Source organism: Lates calcarifer, linkage group LG2, assembly GCF_001640805.2.
Source record: "Lates calcarifer isolate ASB-BC8 linkage group LG2, TLL_Latcal_v3, whole genome shotgun sequence".
NCBI classification, from domain to species: Eukaryota; Metazoa; Chordata; class Actinopteri; family Centropomidae; genus Lates; species Lates calcarifer.
Genome location: NC_066834.1, coordinates 19,076,049 through 19,094,914, shown reverse-complemented (window position 1 = coordinate 19,094,914; position 18,866 = coordinate 19,076,049). Strand labels below are relative to the sequence as shown.

Here is an 18,866-nt window from a genome sequence, read left to right as displayed (position 1 = left end):
ACCACATGTAATTAATGAAGGGTGCTGTATACCTTCATCTTTTGAGACTTCCTATTGATATTGATATGAACAGATATTGCACTCTGAAGTCATACATACACGATCTGAACATTTGCAGTAGTAGATGTTTTTTCCCATGGGACTGACACAGTTAGCCACAAATTTGACAATTCTTCTTATCAGTGACAAATTGACAACAGAGAAACACCATCCACTCACTACTAAAACCAAGATATCACTTTTTACTGCAGTGGCAGGATATCTGATGTTAATTGAGCTTAAAGGTCCACAGATCATTTTTAGAATAATAGAGGAGAGGTGACTCTTCATCATCAGATACAGACTTTTTATTTTTGTATCAGGGTAATCCAGGTGATTCTTGTCTCAATGGTGTGTAAAATTAACTGCTAGTAACCAAAACAGAATGGCTTTTAATGATGATTTGGCAAAATTTAAAGAAATAGGGTACAGGTTAAAAATGCAGAAGTGCACTTAGTTTTATGGAAGTTAAATAATCAGACATTTAGCTGGCTCCAGATTGTGCCTCTTATTTTATTATCACTACATTTCAGTCACAGAGCAAAGGGTCCAGTTTTCTAAAGATTAAATATCCCAGAATCTTTGAACGAGATGGGTCTGCAGTTATGCTAGCAGCTCTGTGAGACTCTTCTCTGGCACAGTGATGCTTCATGCTAAATGGTAATGTCAGATTGCTAACATGTTCACAATAACAATGTTAACATGCTAATGCTTAACAGATGTAATGCATATCATTGTAACATTTGCTAAATAGCAAGTAATGCAAAGTACAGCTGAGGCTAATGGGAATCTCAGTAGTTTTGGAGATATTTGTTACTCAACCAAAATATTGGACAAGTTAAAAGTCTGAGCTGATTGTGGCACTAGATGAAAACTTATGGTACCACCAAAATTGTTAGGGTTCATTCTGTGGGAACCATGAATGTCTGTACAGAGGTTTTGGCCAATCCATTGTGTAGATTCTGAGATATATAAGAGGATAAGGGAAAGCTTTGACCTGATGGTGGTGTTATAAGAAAGGTCAGGGGATCACTTAAATCTTTAGGAATCGTCCTCTTGGGACCACATATGTATCCACAAAATTGCATGGCAATCCATTCAGTTGGGGTTGAGATATTTTAGTCTGAACCCAAGCAGTCTTCTGACCAACCATCTGACAGGCCAAGACTGCCATCCCTGGAGCTGTTTGGCTACCCTGCCAAAAAAGCCCAGAAGATCATTTAAAAACACTGCTATTCTGAATGTATTTCCAGAAACATTAGAGAGACTTCTAACAAACTGGACAGAATACATACTGTATACAAAGACTGTAGATTAACATTACTCCCCAATTAAATAGTCCATTTATATCCAGTTTCCAACATTAAACATATAATACAAATATCTAAAGACATTAGTGCAGAGTAAAAGGTTCTGTTAATGTGGCATAGTCATATTACATTATCAGAGGGTCCTGTTCCTACATTGATGTGCCTTTAGACAAACAACTAGGCTCATGTGTTGTTTTCATTCATTAGATATATTGTAATAATTTGTGTGTTCTGCACAGTTAAAACAAAGCTGTAAGCTTAAAGATCTCCTGAGAGTCGTGTTACAGTGCTCTTGCTGACAGTCATTCAGATCATATGTCAGAAGTGGTTCAGTGTACTGCACATACAAGATATATCATATTCCTACTTCCAGTGTTTTGCAGATATTCAAGAATTATAGAGCCATTCATCACACTGCACGTGACTGCATGTTTGTGCTAATGTGTGCTTTTGTAAAACTTTTGCAGGTACAAACACTGATAGATAAAAACTGACACAACATCAGTCATGTTGCTTCGCCTTTATTACAGACACCCTAATATTAGTCATAATCTGTTGTGCTCCTGCTCTTAATTAATTCCAGAAAATCAAACATAAACATGGTGTGAATTTGTGACATTTGGCATCAGCATTGTAGTTAGCAGCCGTAGAGTGTGTTGATCCTCCTGATGTCCCAGTAGGACATGCCCTGCCTCTGGCCGATCTGGACGTTGGGGTCTGGGATGGGGGTGATGGTTTCCATTCCGTACTGGATGGAGAAGGCTGTTCTTCCATAGTGCATGATGGAGGAGTAGTCGTAGGGAGTGTTGAGGTTGTTGGTGGACTGCCTGTAGAAGTTGTAGGCCATCTGTGGGTCGATGTTCTCCCAGTTGATCTTGACGTAGTAGTCGCGGTCACTCCTGGTCTGCTCGTGCTGGAAGCCCAGAGCGTGGTTGATCTCGTGCTGGATGATGCCGTGGTAGAGGCAGCCCTGTCTGTTGAGAGACAGCACCTGTCTGCCTCCCTCTCTGCCCAGAGCAGAGAAACATCCGCCTCTGTTCTCGATGCTGATGTAGTCGTACTCGTTCTGACGGGGGACGAAGCGGATGCAGGTACTGCTGTGGAAGGACTTCATGGCATTGTCGATCTTCTGCTTCTCCCAGCCGGTGAACTCATTGCTCATGGTGAAGGGGATCATCACATATCCATTGGAGGCTTTTTTCCACAGGCAGCTCTGGGACCAGCACATCATGGCGTTTCTGGTTCTGGGAGCTAGCAGATCTCCTTCCAGCAGGATCTCATTGGTGGCATTGTTGGAAGTAAGAATCCTTGTGGTGATGTCGACGGTGTCTTCTTCGACTCCTTCCTCCTGGAGAGGATGAGCCTGAGAGAGGCCGAGCAGGAGCAGCAGCAGCAGGCTGGCAGAGAGAGTCATCTTCAGGGTCAGTCTGGAGGCTATGGTGCTTCTGTGGGGAGCTGCTGTGGAGAGACTCCTTGAAGCCTGATGTTTGTCTGAGTGCAGGCCAGGGTCTTTATACCCTCCTCTACAGGTGTGTCTGCAGGAGGATTATGGGATGGGGTCCACACTGTAAGGCCTAAATAAACCTCTGAAGGGAGGACTCCACAGACAAACCTACTGTTTCAACATGGTTTATTATCTCTGATCAGTAGATGGATAAACAGGGCTTTACTAAGTGGGATATTTTTGACCAAACACTTTAAGTGGTCTTCAACCAATAAGACCTTATGTGATCTTAGAGGAACCACATGTAATTAATGAAGGGTGCTGTATACCTTCATCTTTTGAGACTTCCTATTGATATTGATATGAACAGATATTGCACTCTGAAGTCATACATACACGATCTGAACATTTGCAGTAGTAGATGTTTTTTCCCATGGGACTGACACAGTTAGCCACAAATTTGACAATTCTTCTTATCAGTGACAAATTGACAACAGAGAAACACCATCCACTCACTACTAAAACCAAGATATCACTTTTTACTGCAGTGGCAGGATATCTGATGTTAATTGAGCTTAAAGGTCCACAGATCATTTTTAGAATAATAAAGGAGAGGTGACTCTTCATCATCAGATTCAGACTTTTTATTTTTGTATCAGGGTAATCCAGGTGATTCTTGTCTCAATGGTGTGTAAAATTAACTGCTAGTAACCAAAACAGAATGGCTTTTAATGATGATTTGGCAAAATTTAAAGAAATAGGGTACAGGTTAAAAATGCAGAAGTGCACTTAGTTTTATGGAAGTTAAATAATCAGACATTTAGCTGGCTCCAGATTGTGCCTCTTATTTTATTATCACTACATTTCAGTCACAGAGCAAAGGGTCCAGTTTTCTAAAGATTAAATATCCCAGAATCTTTGAACGAGATGGGTCTGCAGTTATGCTAGCAGCTCTGTGAGACTCTTCTCTGGCACAGTGATGCTTCATGCTAAATGGTAATTTCAGATTGCTAACATGTTCACAATAACAATGCTAACATGCTAATGCTTAACAGATGTAATGCATATCATTGTAACATTTGCTAAATAGCAAGTAATGCAAAGTACAGCTGAGGCTAATGGGAATCTCAGTAGTTTTGGAGATATTTGTTACTCAACCAAAATATTGGACAAGTTAAAAGTCTGAGCTGATTGTGGCACTAGATGAAAACTTATGGTACCACCAAAATTGTTAGGGTTCATTCTGTGGGAACCATGAATGTCTGTACAGAGGTTTTGGCCAATCCATTGTGTAGATTCTGAGATATATAAGAGGATAAGGGAAAGCTTTGACCTGATGGTGGTGTTATAAGAAAGGTCAGGGGATCACTTAAATCTTTAGGAATCGTCCTCTTGGGACCACATATGTATCCACAAAATTGCATGGCAATCCATTCAGTTGGGGTTGAGATATTTTAGTCTGAACCCAAGCAGTCTTCTGACCAACCATCTGACAGGCCAAGACTGCCATCCCTGGAGCTGTTTGGCTACCCTGCCAAAAAAGCCCAGAAGATCATTTAAAAACACTGCTATTCTGAATGTATTTCCAGAAACATTAGAGAGACTTCTAACAAACTGGACAGAATACATACTGTATACAAAGACTGTAGATTAACATTACTCCCCAATTAAATAGTCCATTTATATCCAGTTTCCAACATTAAACATATAATACAAATATCTAAAGACATTAGTGCAGAGTAAAAGGTTCTGTTAATGTGGCATAGTCATATTACATTATCAGAGGGTCCTGTTCCTACATTGATGTGCCTTTAGACAAACAACTAGGCTCATGTGTTGTTTTCATTCATTAGATATATTGTAATAATTTGTGTGTTCTGCACAGTTAAAACAAAGCTGTAAGCTTAAAGATCTCCTGAGAGTCGTGTTACAGTGCTCTTGCTGACAGTCATTCAGATCATATGTCAGAAGTGGTTCAGTGTACTGCACATACAAGATATATCATATTCCTACTTCCAGTGTTTTGCAGATATTCAAGAATTATAGAGCCATTCATCACACTGCACGTGACTGCATGTTTGTGCTAATGTGTGCTTTTGTAAAACTTTTGCAGGTACAAACACTGATAGATAAAAACTGACACAACATCAGTCATGTTGCTTCACCTTTATTACAGACACCCTAGATATGTTGGAGGTCATATAATCTGTTGTGCTTCTGCTCTTAATTAATTCCAGAAAATCAAACATAAACATGGTGTGAATTTGTGACATTTGGCATCAGCATTGTAGTTAGCAGCCGTAGAGTGTGTTGATCCTCCTGATGTCCCAGTAGGACATGCCCTGCCTCTGGCCGATCTGGACGTTGGGATCTGGGATGGGGGTGATGGTTTCCATTCCGTACTGGATGGAGAAGGCTGTTCTTCCATAGTGCATGATGGAGGAGTAGTCGTAGGGAGTGTTGAGGTTGTTGGTAGACTGCCTGTAGAAGTTGTAGGCCATCTGTGGGTCGATGTTCTCCCAGTTGATCTTGACGTAGTAGTCGCGGTCACTCCTGGTCTGCTCGTGCTGGAAGCCCAGAGCGTGGTTGATCTCGTGCTGGATGATGCCGTGGTAGAGGCAGCCCTGTCTGTTGAGAGACAGCACCTGTCTGCCTCCCTCTCTGCCCAGAGCAGAGAAACATCCGCCTCTGTTCTCGATGCTGATGTAGTCGTACTCGTTCTGACGGGGGACGAAGCGGATGCAGGTACTGCTGTGGAAGGACTTCATGGCATTGTCGATCTTCTGCTTCTCCCAGCCGGTGAACTCATTGCTCATGGTGAAGGGGATCATCACATATCCATTAGAGGCTTTTTTCCACAGGCAGCTCTGGGACCAGCACATCATGGCGTTTCTGGTTCTGGGAGCTAGCAGATCTCCTTCCAGCAGGATCTCATTGGTGGCATTGTTGGAAGTAAGAATCCTTGTGGTGATGTCGACGGTGTCTTCTTCGACTCCTTCCTCCTGGAGAGGATGAGCCTGAGAGAGGCCGAGCAGGAGCAGCAGCAGCAGGCTGGCAGAGAGAGTCATCTTCAGGGTCAGTCTGGAGGCTATGGTGCTTCTGTGGGGAGCTGCTGTGGAGAGACTCCTTGAAGCCTGATGTTTGTCTGAGTGCAGGCCAGGGTCTTTATACCCTCCTCTACAGGTGTGTCTGCAGGAGGATTATGGGATGGGGTCCACACTGTAAGGCCTAAATAAACCTCTGAAGGGAGGACTCCACAGACAAACCTACTGTTTCAACATGGTTTATTATCTCTGATCAGTAGATGGATAAACAGGGCTTTACTAAGTGGGATATTTTTGACCAAACACTTTAAGTGGTCTTCAACCAATAAGACCTTATGTGATCTTAGAGGAACCACATGTAATTAATGAAGGGTGCTGTATACCTTCATCTTTTGAGACTTCCTATTGATATTGATATGAACAGATATTGCACTCTGAAGTCATACATACACGATCTGAACATTTGCAGTAGTAGATGTTTTTTCCCATGGGACTGACACAGTTAGCCACAAATTTGACAATTCTTCTTATCAGTGACAAATTGACAACAGAGAAACACCATCCACTCACTACTAAAACCAAGATATCACTTTTTACTGCAGTGGCAGGATATCTGATGTTAATTGAGCTTAAAGGTCCACAGATCATTTTTAGAATAATAGAGGAGAGGTGACTCTTCATCATCAGATACAGACTTTTTATTTTTGTATCAGGGTAATCCAGGTGATTCTTGTCTCAATGGTGTGTAAAATTAACTGCTAGTAACCAAAACAGAATGGCTTTTAATGATGATTTGGCAAAATTTAAAGAAATAGGGTACAGGTTAAAAATGCAGAAGTGCACTTAGTTTTATGGAAGTTAAATAATCAGACATTTAGCTGGCTCCAGATTGTGCCTCTTATTTTATTATCACTACATTTCAGTCACAGAGCAAAGGGTCCAGTTTTCTAAAGATTAAATATCCCAGAATCTTTGAACGAGATGGGTCTGCAGTTATGCTAGCAGCTCTGTGAGACTCTTCTCTGGCACAGTGATGCTTCATGCTAAATGGTAATTTCAGATTGCTAACATGTTCACAATAACAATGCTAACATGCTAATGCTTAACAGGTGTAATGCATATCATGCTAACATTTGCTAAATAACAAGTAATGCAAAGTACAGCTGAGGCTAATGGGAATCTCAGTAGTTTTGGAGATATTTGTTACTCAACCAAAATATTGGACAAGTTAAAAGTCTGAGCTGATTGTGGCACTAGATGAAAACTTATGGTACCACCAAAATTGTTAGGGTTCATTCTGTGGGAACCATGAATGTCTGTACAGAGGTTTTGGCCAATCCATTGTGTAGATTCTGAGATATATAAGAGGATAAGGGAAAGCTTTGACCTGATGGTGGTGTTATAAGAAAGGTCAGGGGATCACTTAAATCTTTAGGAATCGTCCTCTTGGGACCACATATGTATCCACAAAATTGCATGGCAATCCATTCAGTTGGGGTTGAGATATTTTAGTCTGAACCCAAGCAGTCTTCTGACCAACCATCTGACAGGCCAAGACTGCCATCCCTGGAGCTGTTTGGCTACCCTGCCAAAAAAGCCCAGAAGATCATTTAAAAACACTGCTATTCTGAATGTATTTCCAGAAACATTAGAGAGACTTCTAACAAACTGGACAGAATACATACTGTATACAAAGACTGTAGATTAACATTACTCCCCAATTAAATAGTCCATTTATATCCAGTTTCCAACATTAAACATATAATACAAATATCTAAAGACATTAGTGCAGAGTAAAAGGTTCTGTTAATGTGGCATAGTCATATTACATTATCAGAGGGTCCTGTTCCTACATTGATGTGCCTTTATGACAAACAACTAGGCTCATGTGTTGTTTTCATTCATTAGATATATTGTAATAATTTGTGTGTTCTGCACAGTTAAAACAAAGCTGTAAGCTTAAAGATCTCCTGAGAGTCGTGTTACAGTGCTCTTGCTGACAGTCATTCAGATCATATGTCAGAAGTGGTTCAGTGTACTGCACATTACAAGATATATCATATTCCTACTTCCAGTGTTTTGCAGATATTCAAGAATTATAGAGCCATTCATCACACTGCACGTGACTGCATGTTTGTGCTAATGTGTGCTTTTGTAAAACTTTTGCAGGTACAAACACTGATAGATAAAAACTGACACAACATCAGTCATGTTGCTTCACCTTTATTACAGACACCCTAGATATGTTGGAGGTCATATAATCTGTTGTGCTTCTGCTCTTAATTAATTCCAGAAAATCAAACATAAACATGGTGTGAATTTGTGACATTTGGCATCAGCATTGTAGTTAGCAGCCGTAGAGTGTGTTGATCCTCCTGATGTCCCAGTAGGACATGCCCTGCCTCTGGCCGATCTGGACGTTGGGATCTGGGATGGGGGTGATGGTTTCCATTCCGTACTGGATGGAGAAGGCTGTTCTTCCATAGTGCATGATGGAGGAGTAGTCGTAGGGAGTGTTGAGGTTGTTGGTAGACTGCCTGTAGAAGTTGTAGGCCATCTGTGGGTCGATGTTCTCCCAGTTGATCTTGACGTAGTAGTCGCGGTCACTCCTGGTCTGCTCGTGCTGGAAGCCCAGAGCGTGGTTGATCTCGTGCTGGATGATGCCGTGGTAGAGGCAGCCCTGTCTGTTGAGAGACAGCACCTGTCTGCCTCCCTCTCTGCCCAGAGCAGAGAAACATCCGCCTCTGTTCTCGATGCTGATGTAGTCGTACTCGTTCTGACGGGGGACGAAGCGGATGCAGGTACTGCTGTGGAAGGACTTCATGGCATTGTCGATCTTCTGCTTCTCCCAGCCGGTGAACTCATTGCTCATGGTGAAGGGGATCATCACATATCCATTGGAGGCTTTTTTCCACAGGCAGCTCTGGGACCAGCACATCATGGCGTTTCTGGTTCTGGGAGCTAGCAGATCTCCTTCCAGCAGGATCTCATTGGTGGCATTGTTGGAAGTAAGAATCCTTGTGGTGATGTCGACGGTGTCTTCTTCGACTCCTTCCTCCTGGAGAGGATGAGCCTGAGAGAGGCCGAGCAGGAGCAGCAGCAGCAGGCTGGCAGAGAGAGTCATCTTCAGGGTCAGTCTGGAGGCTATGGTGCTTCTGTGGGGAGCTGCTGTGGAGAGACTCCTTGAAGCCTGATGTTTGTCTGAGTGCAGGCCAGGGTCTTTATACCCTCCTCTACAGGTGTGTCTGCAGGAGGATTATGGGATGGGGTCCACACTGTAAGGCCTAAATAAACCTCTTAAGGGAGGACTCCACAGACAAACCTACTGTTTCAACATGGTTTATTATCTCTGATCAGTAGATGGATAAACAGGGCTTTACTAAGTGGGATATTTTTGACCAAACACTTTAAGTGGTCTTCAACCAATAAGACCTTATGTGATCTTAGAGGAACCACATGTAATTAATGAAGGGTGCTGTATACCTTCATCTTTTGAGACTTCCTATTGATATTGATATGAACAGATATTGCACTCTGAAGTCATACATACACGATCTGAACATTTGCAGTAGTAGATGTTTTTTCCCATGGGACTGACACAGTTAGCCACAAATTTGACAATTCTTCTTATCAGTGACAAATTGACAACAGAGAAACACCATCCACTCACTACTAAAACCAAGATATCACTTTTTACTGCAGTGGCAGGATATCTGATGTTAATTGAGCTTAAAGGTCCACAGATCATTTTTAGAATAATAAAGGAGAGGTGACTCTTCATCATCAGATTCAGACTTTTTATTTTTGTATCAGGGTAATCCAGGTGATTCTTGTCTCAATGGTGTGTAAAATTAACTGCTAGTAACCAAAACAGAATGGCTTTTAATGATGATTTGGCAAAATTTAAAGAAATAGGGTACAGGTTAAAAATGCAGAAGTGCACTTAGTTTTATGGAAGTTAAATAATCAGACATTTAGCTGGCTCCAGATTGTGCCTCTTATTTTATTATCACTACATTTCAGTCACAGAGCAAAGGGTCCAGTTTTCTAAAGATTAAATATCCCAGAATCTTTGAACGAGATGGGTCTGCAGTTATGCTAGCAGCTCTGTGAGACTCTTCTCTGGCACAGTGATGCTTCATGCTAAATGGTAATGTCAGATTGCTAACATGTTCACAATAACAATGTTAACATGCTAATGCTTAACAGATGTAATGCATATCATTGTAACATTTGCTAAATAGCAAGTAATGCAAAGTACAGCTGAGGCTAATGGGAATCTCAGTAGTTTTGGAGATATTTGTTACTCAACCAAAATATTGGACAAGTTAAAAGTCTGAGCTGATTGTGGCACTAGATGAAAACTTATGGTACCACCAAAATTGTTAGGGTTCATTCTGTGGGAACCATGAATGTCTGTACAGAGGTTTTGGCCAATCCATTGTGTAGATTCTGAGATATATAAGAGGATAAGGGAAAGCTTTGACCTGATGGTGGTGTTATAAGAAAGGTCAGGGGATCACTTAAATCTTTAGGAATCGTCCTCTTGGGACCACATATGTATCCACAAAATTGCATGGCAATCCATTCAGTTGGGGTTGAGATATTTTAGTCTGAACCCAAGCAGTCTTCTGACCAACCATCTGACAGGCCAAGACTGCCATCCCTGGAGCTGTTTGGCTACCCTGCCAAAAAAGCCCAGAAGATCATTTAAAAACACTGCTATTCTGAATGTATTTCCAGAAACATTAGAGAGACTTCTAACAAACTGGACAGAATACATACTGTATACAAAGACTGTAGATTAACATTACTCCCCAATTAAATAGTCCATTTATATCCAGTTTCCAACATTAAACATATAATACAAATATCTAAAGACATTAGTGCAGAGTAAAAGGTTCTGTTAATGTGGCATAGTCATATTACATTATCAGAGGGTCCTGTTCCTACATTGATGTGCCTTTAGACAAACAACTAGGCTCATGTGTTGTTTTCATTCATTAGATATATTGTAATAATTTGTGTGTTCTGCACAGTTAAAACAAAGCTGTAAGCTTAAAGATCTCCTGAGAGTCGTGTTACAGTGCTCTTGCTGACAGTCATTCAGATCATATGTCAGAAGTGGTTCAGTGTACTGCACATACAAGATATATCATATTCCTACTTCCAGTGTTTTGCAGATATTCAAGAATTATAGAGCCATTCATCACACTGCACGTGACTGCATGTTTGTGCTAATGTGTGCTTTTGTAAAACTTTTGCAGGTACAAACACTGATAGATAAAAACTGACACAACATCAGTCATGTTGCTTCGCCTTTATTACAGACACCCTATAATCTGTTGTGCTCCTGCTCTTAATTAATTCCAGAAAATCAAACATAAACATGGTGTGAATTTGTGACATTTGGCATCAGCATTGTAGTTAGCAGCCGTAGAGTGTGTTGATCCTCCTGATGTCCCAGTAGGACATGCCCTGCCTCTGGCCGATCTGGACGTTGGGGTCTGGGATGGGGGTGATGGTTTCCATTCCGTACTGGATGGAGAAGGCTGTTCTTCCATAGTGCATGATGGAGGAGTAGTCGTAGGGAGTGTTGAGGTTGTTGGTGGACTGCCTGTAGAAGTTGTAGGCCATCTGTGGGTCGATGTTCTCCCAGTTGATCTTGACGTAGTAGTCGCGGTCACTCCTGGTCTGCTCGTGCTGGAAGCCCAGAGCGTGGTTGATCTCGTGCTGGATGATGCCGTGGTAGAGGCAGCCCTGTCTGTTGAGAGACAGCACCTGTCTGCCTCCCTCTCTGCCCAGAGCAGAGAAACATCCGCCTCTGTTCTCGATGCTGATGTAGTCGTACTCGTTCTGACGGGGGACGAAGCGGATGCAGGTACTGCTGTGGAAGGACTTCATGGCATTGTCGATCTTCTGCTTCTCCCAGCCGGTGAACTCATTGCTCATGGTGAAGGGGATCATCACATATCCATTGGAGGCTTTTTTCCACAGGCAGCTCTGGGACCAGCACATCATGGCGTTTCTGGTTCTGGGAGCTAGCAGATCTCCTTCCAGCAGGATCTCATTGGTGGCATTGTTGGAAGTAAGAATCCTTGTGGTGATGTCGACGGTGTCTTCTTCGACTCCTTCCTCCTGGAGAGGATGAGCCTGAGAGAGGCCGAGCAGGAGCAGCAGCAGCAGGCTGGCAGAGAGAGTCATCTTCAGGGTCAGTCTGGAGGCTATGGTGCTTTTGTGGGGAGCTGCTGTGGAGAGACTCCTTGAAGCCTGATGTTTGTCTGGGTGCAGGCCAGGGTCTTTATACCCTCCTCTACAGGTGTGTCTGCAGGAGGATTATGGGATGGGGTCCACACTGTAAGGCCTAAATAAACCTCTGAAGGGAGGACTCCACAGACAAACCTACTGTTTCAACATGGTTTATTATCTCTGATCAGTAGATGGATGAACACAGCTTTACTAGGATTTTTTTAGACTCAGTCAATTAGATCTCACATTACCAGAACCACGCTTTTAAGCAGAGTGATGTAATTTTTTATCTTTTGTGACTTCCTGTTGAGGGCACCATGGTGTTGCAGTGGTTAGCACTTTTGCCTCACAGCAAGAAGGTTCTGGGTTTGCCTGGGATTCAAACACTGCGTTCTCAAACACTGTGGGGTTTGCATGTTCCTGCATGGAATCTCTCTGGGTACTCTGGCTTCCCCCCACAGTCCAAACACATGAAGTTTAGGTTAATTGTGAGTGTAAGTGTGAATGTGAGCATGAATGGTTGGTTGTCTCTATATGTCAGCCCTGTGATAGATGGGCGATCTGTCAAGGGTGTACCCTGTATCTTGCTAATGTCAGCTGGGATTGGATCCAGCCCCCCTAACAATAAGTGGTATAGATAATGGATGGATGGATGGATGGACTTCCTGTTCATGTGAATGCACTCTGAACAGATGCACACAGGAACTTTTGAATGGAAGACTTCATAGTCAAACCTACTATTTCAGCATGGTTTGTTATCTCTGGTCATTAGATGGCTGAAATGGCTGGTTTACTGAGTGAGGCATGATTGACTTAGTACTTGGTCCTCAATTATTAAGAATTTGCATTATCTTTGTGAAACCAACCTTAATTTCAGCAAAGAAAGACTTCCTGTTAATATGCGTTTCGTGTCCTATATTTTCTTTTGCCTTTTTTCAATAAAATAAAAATATCCAGAGTAAAACAGTGCACAACAGTGCAGTTAAATAAAAAGTCCTGTTTATGAAATTTTTCAGGGACAGCAGGGTCCAATCTTGGCTTTGACAACCCCTTTGTTCTATGAAATTGTGATAAGTCATTTTAATGGTGCTATTATTGAAATTGCATTATTGGACTTTCCAATGAGGTCAAGAGTAGAATTACCTCAGGTCTCTTTGTCAACAACATGACAGGTAGCCAACAGTAAGAAGGTCACAGTCAGAGACACAGCATCTGGCAAAAGACTCACTTTTTAGCCATATTTTTGAGGATTAATATTTTATACTATGTAAAAATATTGTTGTAGTGCATCTGCTGAGAAAGCAAAAAAGACAAAAGTGGCAGTACAGCTTCAACATAGTTTTTGTGTTGGTTCCTTAAAATTGAAGTGGAGGTTCCTATAGATCCACTATTTTACATAGATATTCAGCAATTACTGAGCAATAAATCACAGAAAAGAAATTTGCAATTTTTTTATATACTATCCTGCAAAAACAACAAAGTCTGTATGAATCCAAAATGTACAAGGGTCATCAAAGGTTTTGCCATTCAGAATAAACTCTGGCGTCATTTACATCTGTGTTCTGATGATTTATTTGTTTGTTACAGGATAAATGCATAAATGCATTCTTCTTTCAGTGGACCTTGTGATTAAGAGGCATCCTAAAATAATGTCTTCAGTTGGCTTGCCCTGCATCAGCAGGCACAGGGGTTGATCTTAAATCACCTCTGTACTCTGAATGACTCCATGAGAAATGGATGCTCCTCCTGCTGAGTCCACAGTTTGTCTGATAGATTGTGCTGCTTCAGATGCTATTGAATTGGTCCTGATAGAGCATCTGAATGGTCAGAGGAATATTGTGAGCCAAAAACTGTGGGGTGAGTGGTAAGTGACCTTGGCACTCAGTGCACTCTTATTTCATGACTATGATGGAGGATTTTCGGCCTGTGTTTTTTACTGCTGTCTCTGTGACACTCTGTCCTGCCACTCAGCTGTCATTTTCATCTCTTCTGCATGAAAAACTTCAGAGCAGATGAACTTTATCATTCAGATCCCTCACACAACAAAGACAAATACTTGGACGTGTTTTTGCTGGGAAAAAAGTGGTGCTAGGACTAGGAATAATGGTTGTGGTCGAATAGTCAAAAAGATCTCCTTTCCTAACCACTTTTCCTTGACATCGATGTAAAATGTCATGAGGTCAAGGAAAAGACACAAAGGAGAACTGATAAGGAAATAGGAAAAGAAAACCATGGTATTTAGAGAATCCAACTGCACTTACACTAGGTGTTTTTTTTAAGCCAACTTTATTTATAATACATAGAAGACACACTGTGACAAACTCAGTGCCGTGAGCTACAATTCAATAAGGTTTCCTATACAATACTAATAATATACATGAAAACATGAAAGGAATACAAGTTGGGAAAGTTGAGCCATTAAAATAACGATTAAAAAAGGAATTGTGCAAGAGTCCAGAGTAAATTACATTCAGACAGAAATATATAGATTCCTGTTTTTATACGTTTGTTGAATAGAGAAAAATATTTTTTTTAGAGAGGGGAAGTATTTTCATATGTTTTGGATCGTGTCACAAACATAAAACAGGAGCTCTGTTACATCTACATGAGGGCTACATGGATTTGCCACAGTGAAACTATGACAAGGAATTGTGGGACAGCATTCTGTCCTTTCATAAAGGATGGCCCAGTGTATCCTATGCTAAAGGAGAAAAGATAGGAAGCACTGAGGCTCCTTTCCTAAACATTTAAATAATTCGACCTGCTCTTATCATGGCTGCCACTGAGATACTTCTGGGTCATTTCACTCATTTAGAAACCTTCCTAAGCAAAAAAAAAAAAGGACTGTTCAGCCGCAGCCAATGTTTACATTTTATACGAGGGTCATTCAATAAATAAGGTGAATTTTTTGGTATAAGGACTTCTAATACAGATAGAAGCTTACTTTTTTTTTATTTTTCAACGTAGTCTCCCAGCACTGTCACACACTTTTCCCATCTGTGCACAAGCTTCCGTATTCCCTCAGCGTAAAAATCTTTGGACTGATGTCTCAGCCAGTTGCTCACAACACTTTTGACTTCATTGTCACTTTCAAACTTCGTGCCTCTCGTGAACGCTTTCAAGGGACCAAACAGGTGAAAATCTGAAGGGGCAAGGTCTGGGCTATAAGGGGGATGAGGGAGCAGTTCCCAGCCCAGCTCGTTGATGGTCTGCACCGTTTGGGCTGCTGTGTGAGGCCTTGCGTTGTCATGATGCAAGATGACTCCTTTTGACTGATGACCCCTGCGTTTGTTCTTTATGTCTTTCTTGACCTGCCTCAGCAGTTCACAGTAGTTAGCACTGTTCACAGTGCTTCCTTTTTCAAGGAATGAAATGGTGATTGGGCCTTGCATATCCCAAAAAACGGTGAGCATCACCTTCCCACTGCTCCGTCCTTCTTTAAACAATTTAGCCCACTTGTAGACATTTTTTTGGCTGAAACATGTGGCACCATACACAGTTGACATTCTCCTATGAATTTCAATGGGTTTGCACCCTTCAGCAACCAAAAACTTGATAACTGACCGCTGTTCAATCCTGGAGCATGCTTTTTGGTCGGCCATCTTTGTTAATCGCCAAAACTCTCAAAGTTTTTTTTAATCTGCAAAAGAAATTAAATCCATGTGAAAAAAAAGTAAAACAAAAAAAATTTAAAAAGTAAGCTTCTATCTGTATTAAAAGTCCTTATACCGAAAAATTCACCTTATTTATTGAATGACCCTTGTATAAAACATGTTTGAATAGATGAAAAAACAACTAGTCTAGTATTACATTTAAAAAAATAAAGCTCAAGCTGATCGGAGAATTACCCATGGGAGCCCTTTTAGAGGTGTTGCTGGTCATATTCAACCATCGCATCCATGCCAGATTTCCAGGAGGCATTAACTTTAAATAGCACAATGGAGAGTGACATTACGTTCGCTCGACTGGCAGCTGGATAGCAACAGCAATGCCAGTATTGTGATTTTTTTTTCTTTCCTAGAAATGAGGAAGCAAAATCAATGCATTCATTGGCAGTTGTTACCTTCATGTAGGCATGGTGGCTTAATGGTTACAGAGGTCAGACTTTCAGTTCTCAACCGCTATTACAGATTGTACGCACACGCCCTTTAACAGGACAACGCCTTTTTATCAGCAAGTTACTTGGATGAGAATCAAACTGTCTTGAGTGTCAAAACATAGTATCTTAAAGCTTAACGTGCACACTACAAATCATAAAATAAAAATGCTGTAGACTGTACTGGTCCCTGAGCATTTGTCCACACTGATACAATAGTACTTCACTGAATGTTTTCATGTAGAACAGCTGCAGCAGTACAACACAGTGGGCTGCTGATGTGTGTAATAGAGTTCTTGTGTGGCAAGTGTTGAATTTTTAACCACCCTGATGCCAGCTGAGTGCACTTCAGTCAAGCATGAAGATAGATTACCTAAGCTAAAGCCACTGTTACAATAATGTAACATAACGTAACATAACGAAACATAACGTAACGTAACATGTATGGGGGTGGGGCTGAAAGGGCAACTGCTGAGTTTTAATGTACCTTAATGGGACACATTGTGTTCATGCATCGCGTTTTCCCTAAAGACACTCTTATGTGTCTCCCTGGTTGACCTATGGGACCCTGTGGTTACTTCAAATGCTACACCAGTGCCTTGGGGCGAACATTAACCCTAAAACAAAGAAGTGCCAAAGCACAGAGGAAGTGCTGATTTCTTTTTCTTTAGCCCACATTTTGTTTCACCTTTATTCCCTACTACTACTGCATCCATGAACCGATAATAAAGGAGTAATAGAGCTATAACAGTTGACAGGTGTTTGACTGTGTTAAAATACAGTGTTAACAGTAATACGCAGTAATTGTGCAGTAGTATACCATAGAGGGAAAGCTCTACGCAGTGGACTCCTTTCTGAAACCATATAATATGGCTTTTAATGTGAAATCAGTTTCTCATTGGCACATATTTGAGTTGTTGCAGTGGCCTGTTAATATCCTTAAAAAACACACAACGTTAATAATCAGGAGAAATTGTGCTATGTCATCACATGTCCAGTTGATTTGTGATTGTGCTGGTTTTGGGAATACGTCAGAGAGTGTGATTGAAATGTTGCATTTTTTGTGAGAATGATTAAGCGGAAAGTCTGCACAGGTAAAATGATGTATGGAAACACGTTTAAGGAGAGGGGGGACAGGAGGAAGGAGAGAGAGAGAGAGAGAGATTCCACCTCTCTCGCCCTGCTGTGGTCTGTGGATGGGAGGAGCATCATATCACCGCCTGTAGGATGCAGAGCCGCGTTTCGGAACCCGGCTGAGAAACCAAAGCCAGTCGACACCGGTCCTGGGTGTAGATGTAACATCCCGGATGTGGAGAAACAGCGTCCTGTAGTTCTACGTCGGGTATTAGAAGCCGTCATACATATACATGCGTAACCTACGTATTTAAATATGATGTAGCAGATACGCACTGGCTGGACAGGCGGTGAAGAGAGGTCGCTGACGGACTGCGCGTAATGCTGAGTGGACAGCAGTATTTCTCGCTGTATATTCCAGCCTAGACGGGCTATTGACAGGAGATTCGCACTTCTTCTGCAGTGCAGCTCGTCATCAGAACCAGATGCGCTCCGCCGGACCGGACCCGTTCAGTTTCATGCCGTCCAACCCGACCGGAGCCTGAGCCGAAGGATGCAGGTTAAAAACCAGATCTGCACAGAGCGGAGCAGCACCGACGACCCGGAGCAGGATGACAACCAGAAGAAGACCTCGTGTTTTTCCAACATTAAGATTTTCCTGGTGTCGGAATGTGCGCTCATGTTGGCACAGGGCACCGTGGGCGCCTATCTGGTGAGTTTCCACAGAACAGCCACAATGCCGCTCTGAAGGAACGTCGTATCACAGTATATCTCAGGTAACATCGGGTTAACGCAGCGCCCTTCAAACAGGCGCAGGCAGACAGTGAGTAACGATGCGGCGCTTCAGCCGATGCGGTTAATAATCGTATTATTCTGATCACATTAGAATAATCACATCCTCCAGTAACCATGAGACGCGGCGCTTTCACTGATTGATGAGTTGCTGCGTATTATCCATCAGGCCTATGCACCATCTGCATGATACAAAGCGCGTCACAGCGGCAATAAGCTCCACGTTGTTGGAGAATTTTGTATGCGTCTGTGGAGGGTCTGTCGGAGAGCAGGTTACGAAACACTGGTCAGGAGGTCCATCCAACCTGCCGGCTCTGCTACATCCTGCACCCATATGCTTCAATAATGCAAGGGGCCTTTGACACTGGAGGATACAGGCCTAGGAGATGACGTGATCACCACAACAGAGGCGACAATAGCTTATATTGTATTATAAGAGAAGATTCTTCTCATTTTTCATTCAGTTACTCTTCATTGACAGACATTTCGCTCGAAATGATGTGCTATTCTATGTATTGATACCATTAGATTGATGTCAGCCTCAGAGATAAGCTCAATTCAGTAAATGCTCATATGAATGCATTCATTTTAATCCTAAACCTTTACTCTAGAATGAATGATTTCTTGCATATTGAAGTGTGATGGGAGTATTGATCGTGCTTTATAGTGTGGCCAAAGCCTCGACCACAGCAGCTGTTCCTGTATATGTGGTGACATCCACTTACATTAGTAAGAATTGGCCACTTCCACTTCCTGTAAATCTTTATTAAAGATACCATTGTATACAGGATTATTGTAGGATGGGGGTTGAAATTATT

General features: G+C 41.9%; 5 protein-coding genes across 6 annotated transcripts in view; 1 reads left to right on the top strand and 4 right to left on the bottom strand.

Moving 5' to 3' along the window:
• Nucleotides 1-18,866, top strand: part of LOC108897662 (solute carrier organic anion transporter family member 3A1) — a 58,034-nt gene that overhangs the window by 15,418 nt on the left and 23,750 nt on the right. The window contains exon 1 of one of the 2 annotated variants that reach the window (XM_018697381.2): nucleotides 17,365-17,968. The exons of the other annotated variant lie outside the window; for it this stretch is intronic. Coding sequence (XP_018552897.1) covers nucleotides 17,810-17,968 — 159 coding nt within the window. The 5' untranslated portion in view covers nucleotides 17,365-17,809. Of the gene's footprint in view, nucleotides 1-17,364; nucleotides 17,969-18,866 lie in introns of those variants that run through there. 2 annotated transcript variants of the gene reach the window in all.
• Nucleotides 1,935-3,037, bottom strand: LOC108897665 (high choriolytic enzyme 1-like). The gene has a single exon (XM_018697385.2). The coding sequence runs from the start codon at nucleotides 2,761-2,763 to the stop codon at nucleotides 1,987-1,989; it is 777 nt and encodes a 258-aa protein (XP_018552901.1). The 5' UTR covers nucleotides 2,764-3,037; the 3' UTR covers nucleotides 1,935-1,986.
• LOC108897666 (high choriolytic enzyme 1-like) lies at nucleotides 5,025-6,135 on the bottom strand. The gene has a single exon (XM_018697386.2). The coding sequence runs from the start codon at nucleotides 5,859-5,861 to the stop codon at nucleotides 5,085-5,087; it is 777 nt and encodes a 258-aa protein (XP_018552902.1). The 5' UTR covers nucleotides 5,862-6,135; the 3' UTR covers nucleotides 5,025-5,084.
• LOC108897671 (high choriolytic enzyme 1-like) lies at nucleotides 8,133-9,079 on the bottom strand. The gene has a single exon (XM_018697390.2). It carries the CDS (start codon nucleotides 8,959-8,961, stop codon nucleotides 8,185-8,187), a length of 777 nt encoding a protein of 258 aa, XP_018552906.1. The 5' UTR covers nucleotides 8,962-9,079; the 3' UTR covers nucleotides 8,133-8,184.
• On the bottom strand, nucleotides 11,213-12,047 carry LOC108897669 (high choriolytic enzyme 1-like). Its single transcript, XM_018697389.2, has one exon. The coding sequence runs from the start codon at nucleotides 12,039-12,041 to the stop codon at nucleotides 11,265-11,267; it is 777 nt and encodes a 258-aa protein (XP_018552905.1). The 5' UTR covers nucleotides 12,042-12,047; the 3' UTR covers nucleotides 11,213-11,264.

Excerpts from the sequence above, each read along its gene's own strand:
- LOC108897671 (XM_018697390.2), bottom strand. The coding sequence starts at position 8,961 with ATGACTCTCTCTGCCAGCCTGCTGCTGCTGCTCCTGCTCGGCCTCTCT.
- LOC108897666 (XM_018697386.2), bottom strand. The coding sequence starts at position 5,861 with ATGACTCTCTCTGCCAGCCTGCTGCTGCTGCTCCTGCTCGGCCTCTCT.
- LOC108897665 (XM_018697385.2), bottom strand. The coding sequence starts at position 2,763 with ATGACTCTCTCTGCCAGCCTGCTGCTGCTGCTCCTGCTCGGCCTCTCT.
- LOC108897669 (XM_018697389.2), bottom strand. The coding sequence starts at position 12,041 with ATGACTCTCTCTGCCAGCCTGCTGCTGCTGCTCCTGCTCGGCCTCTCT.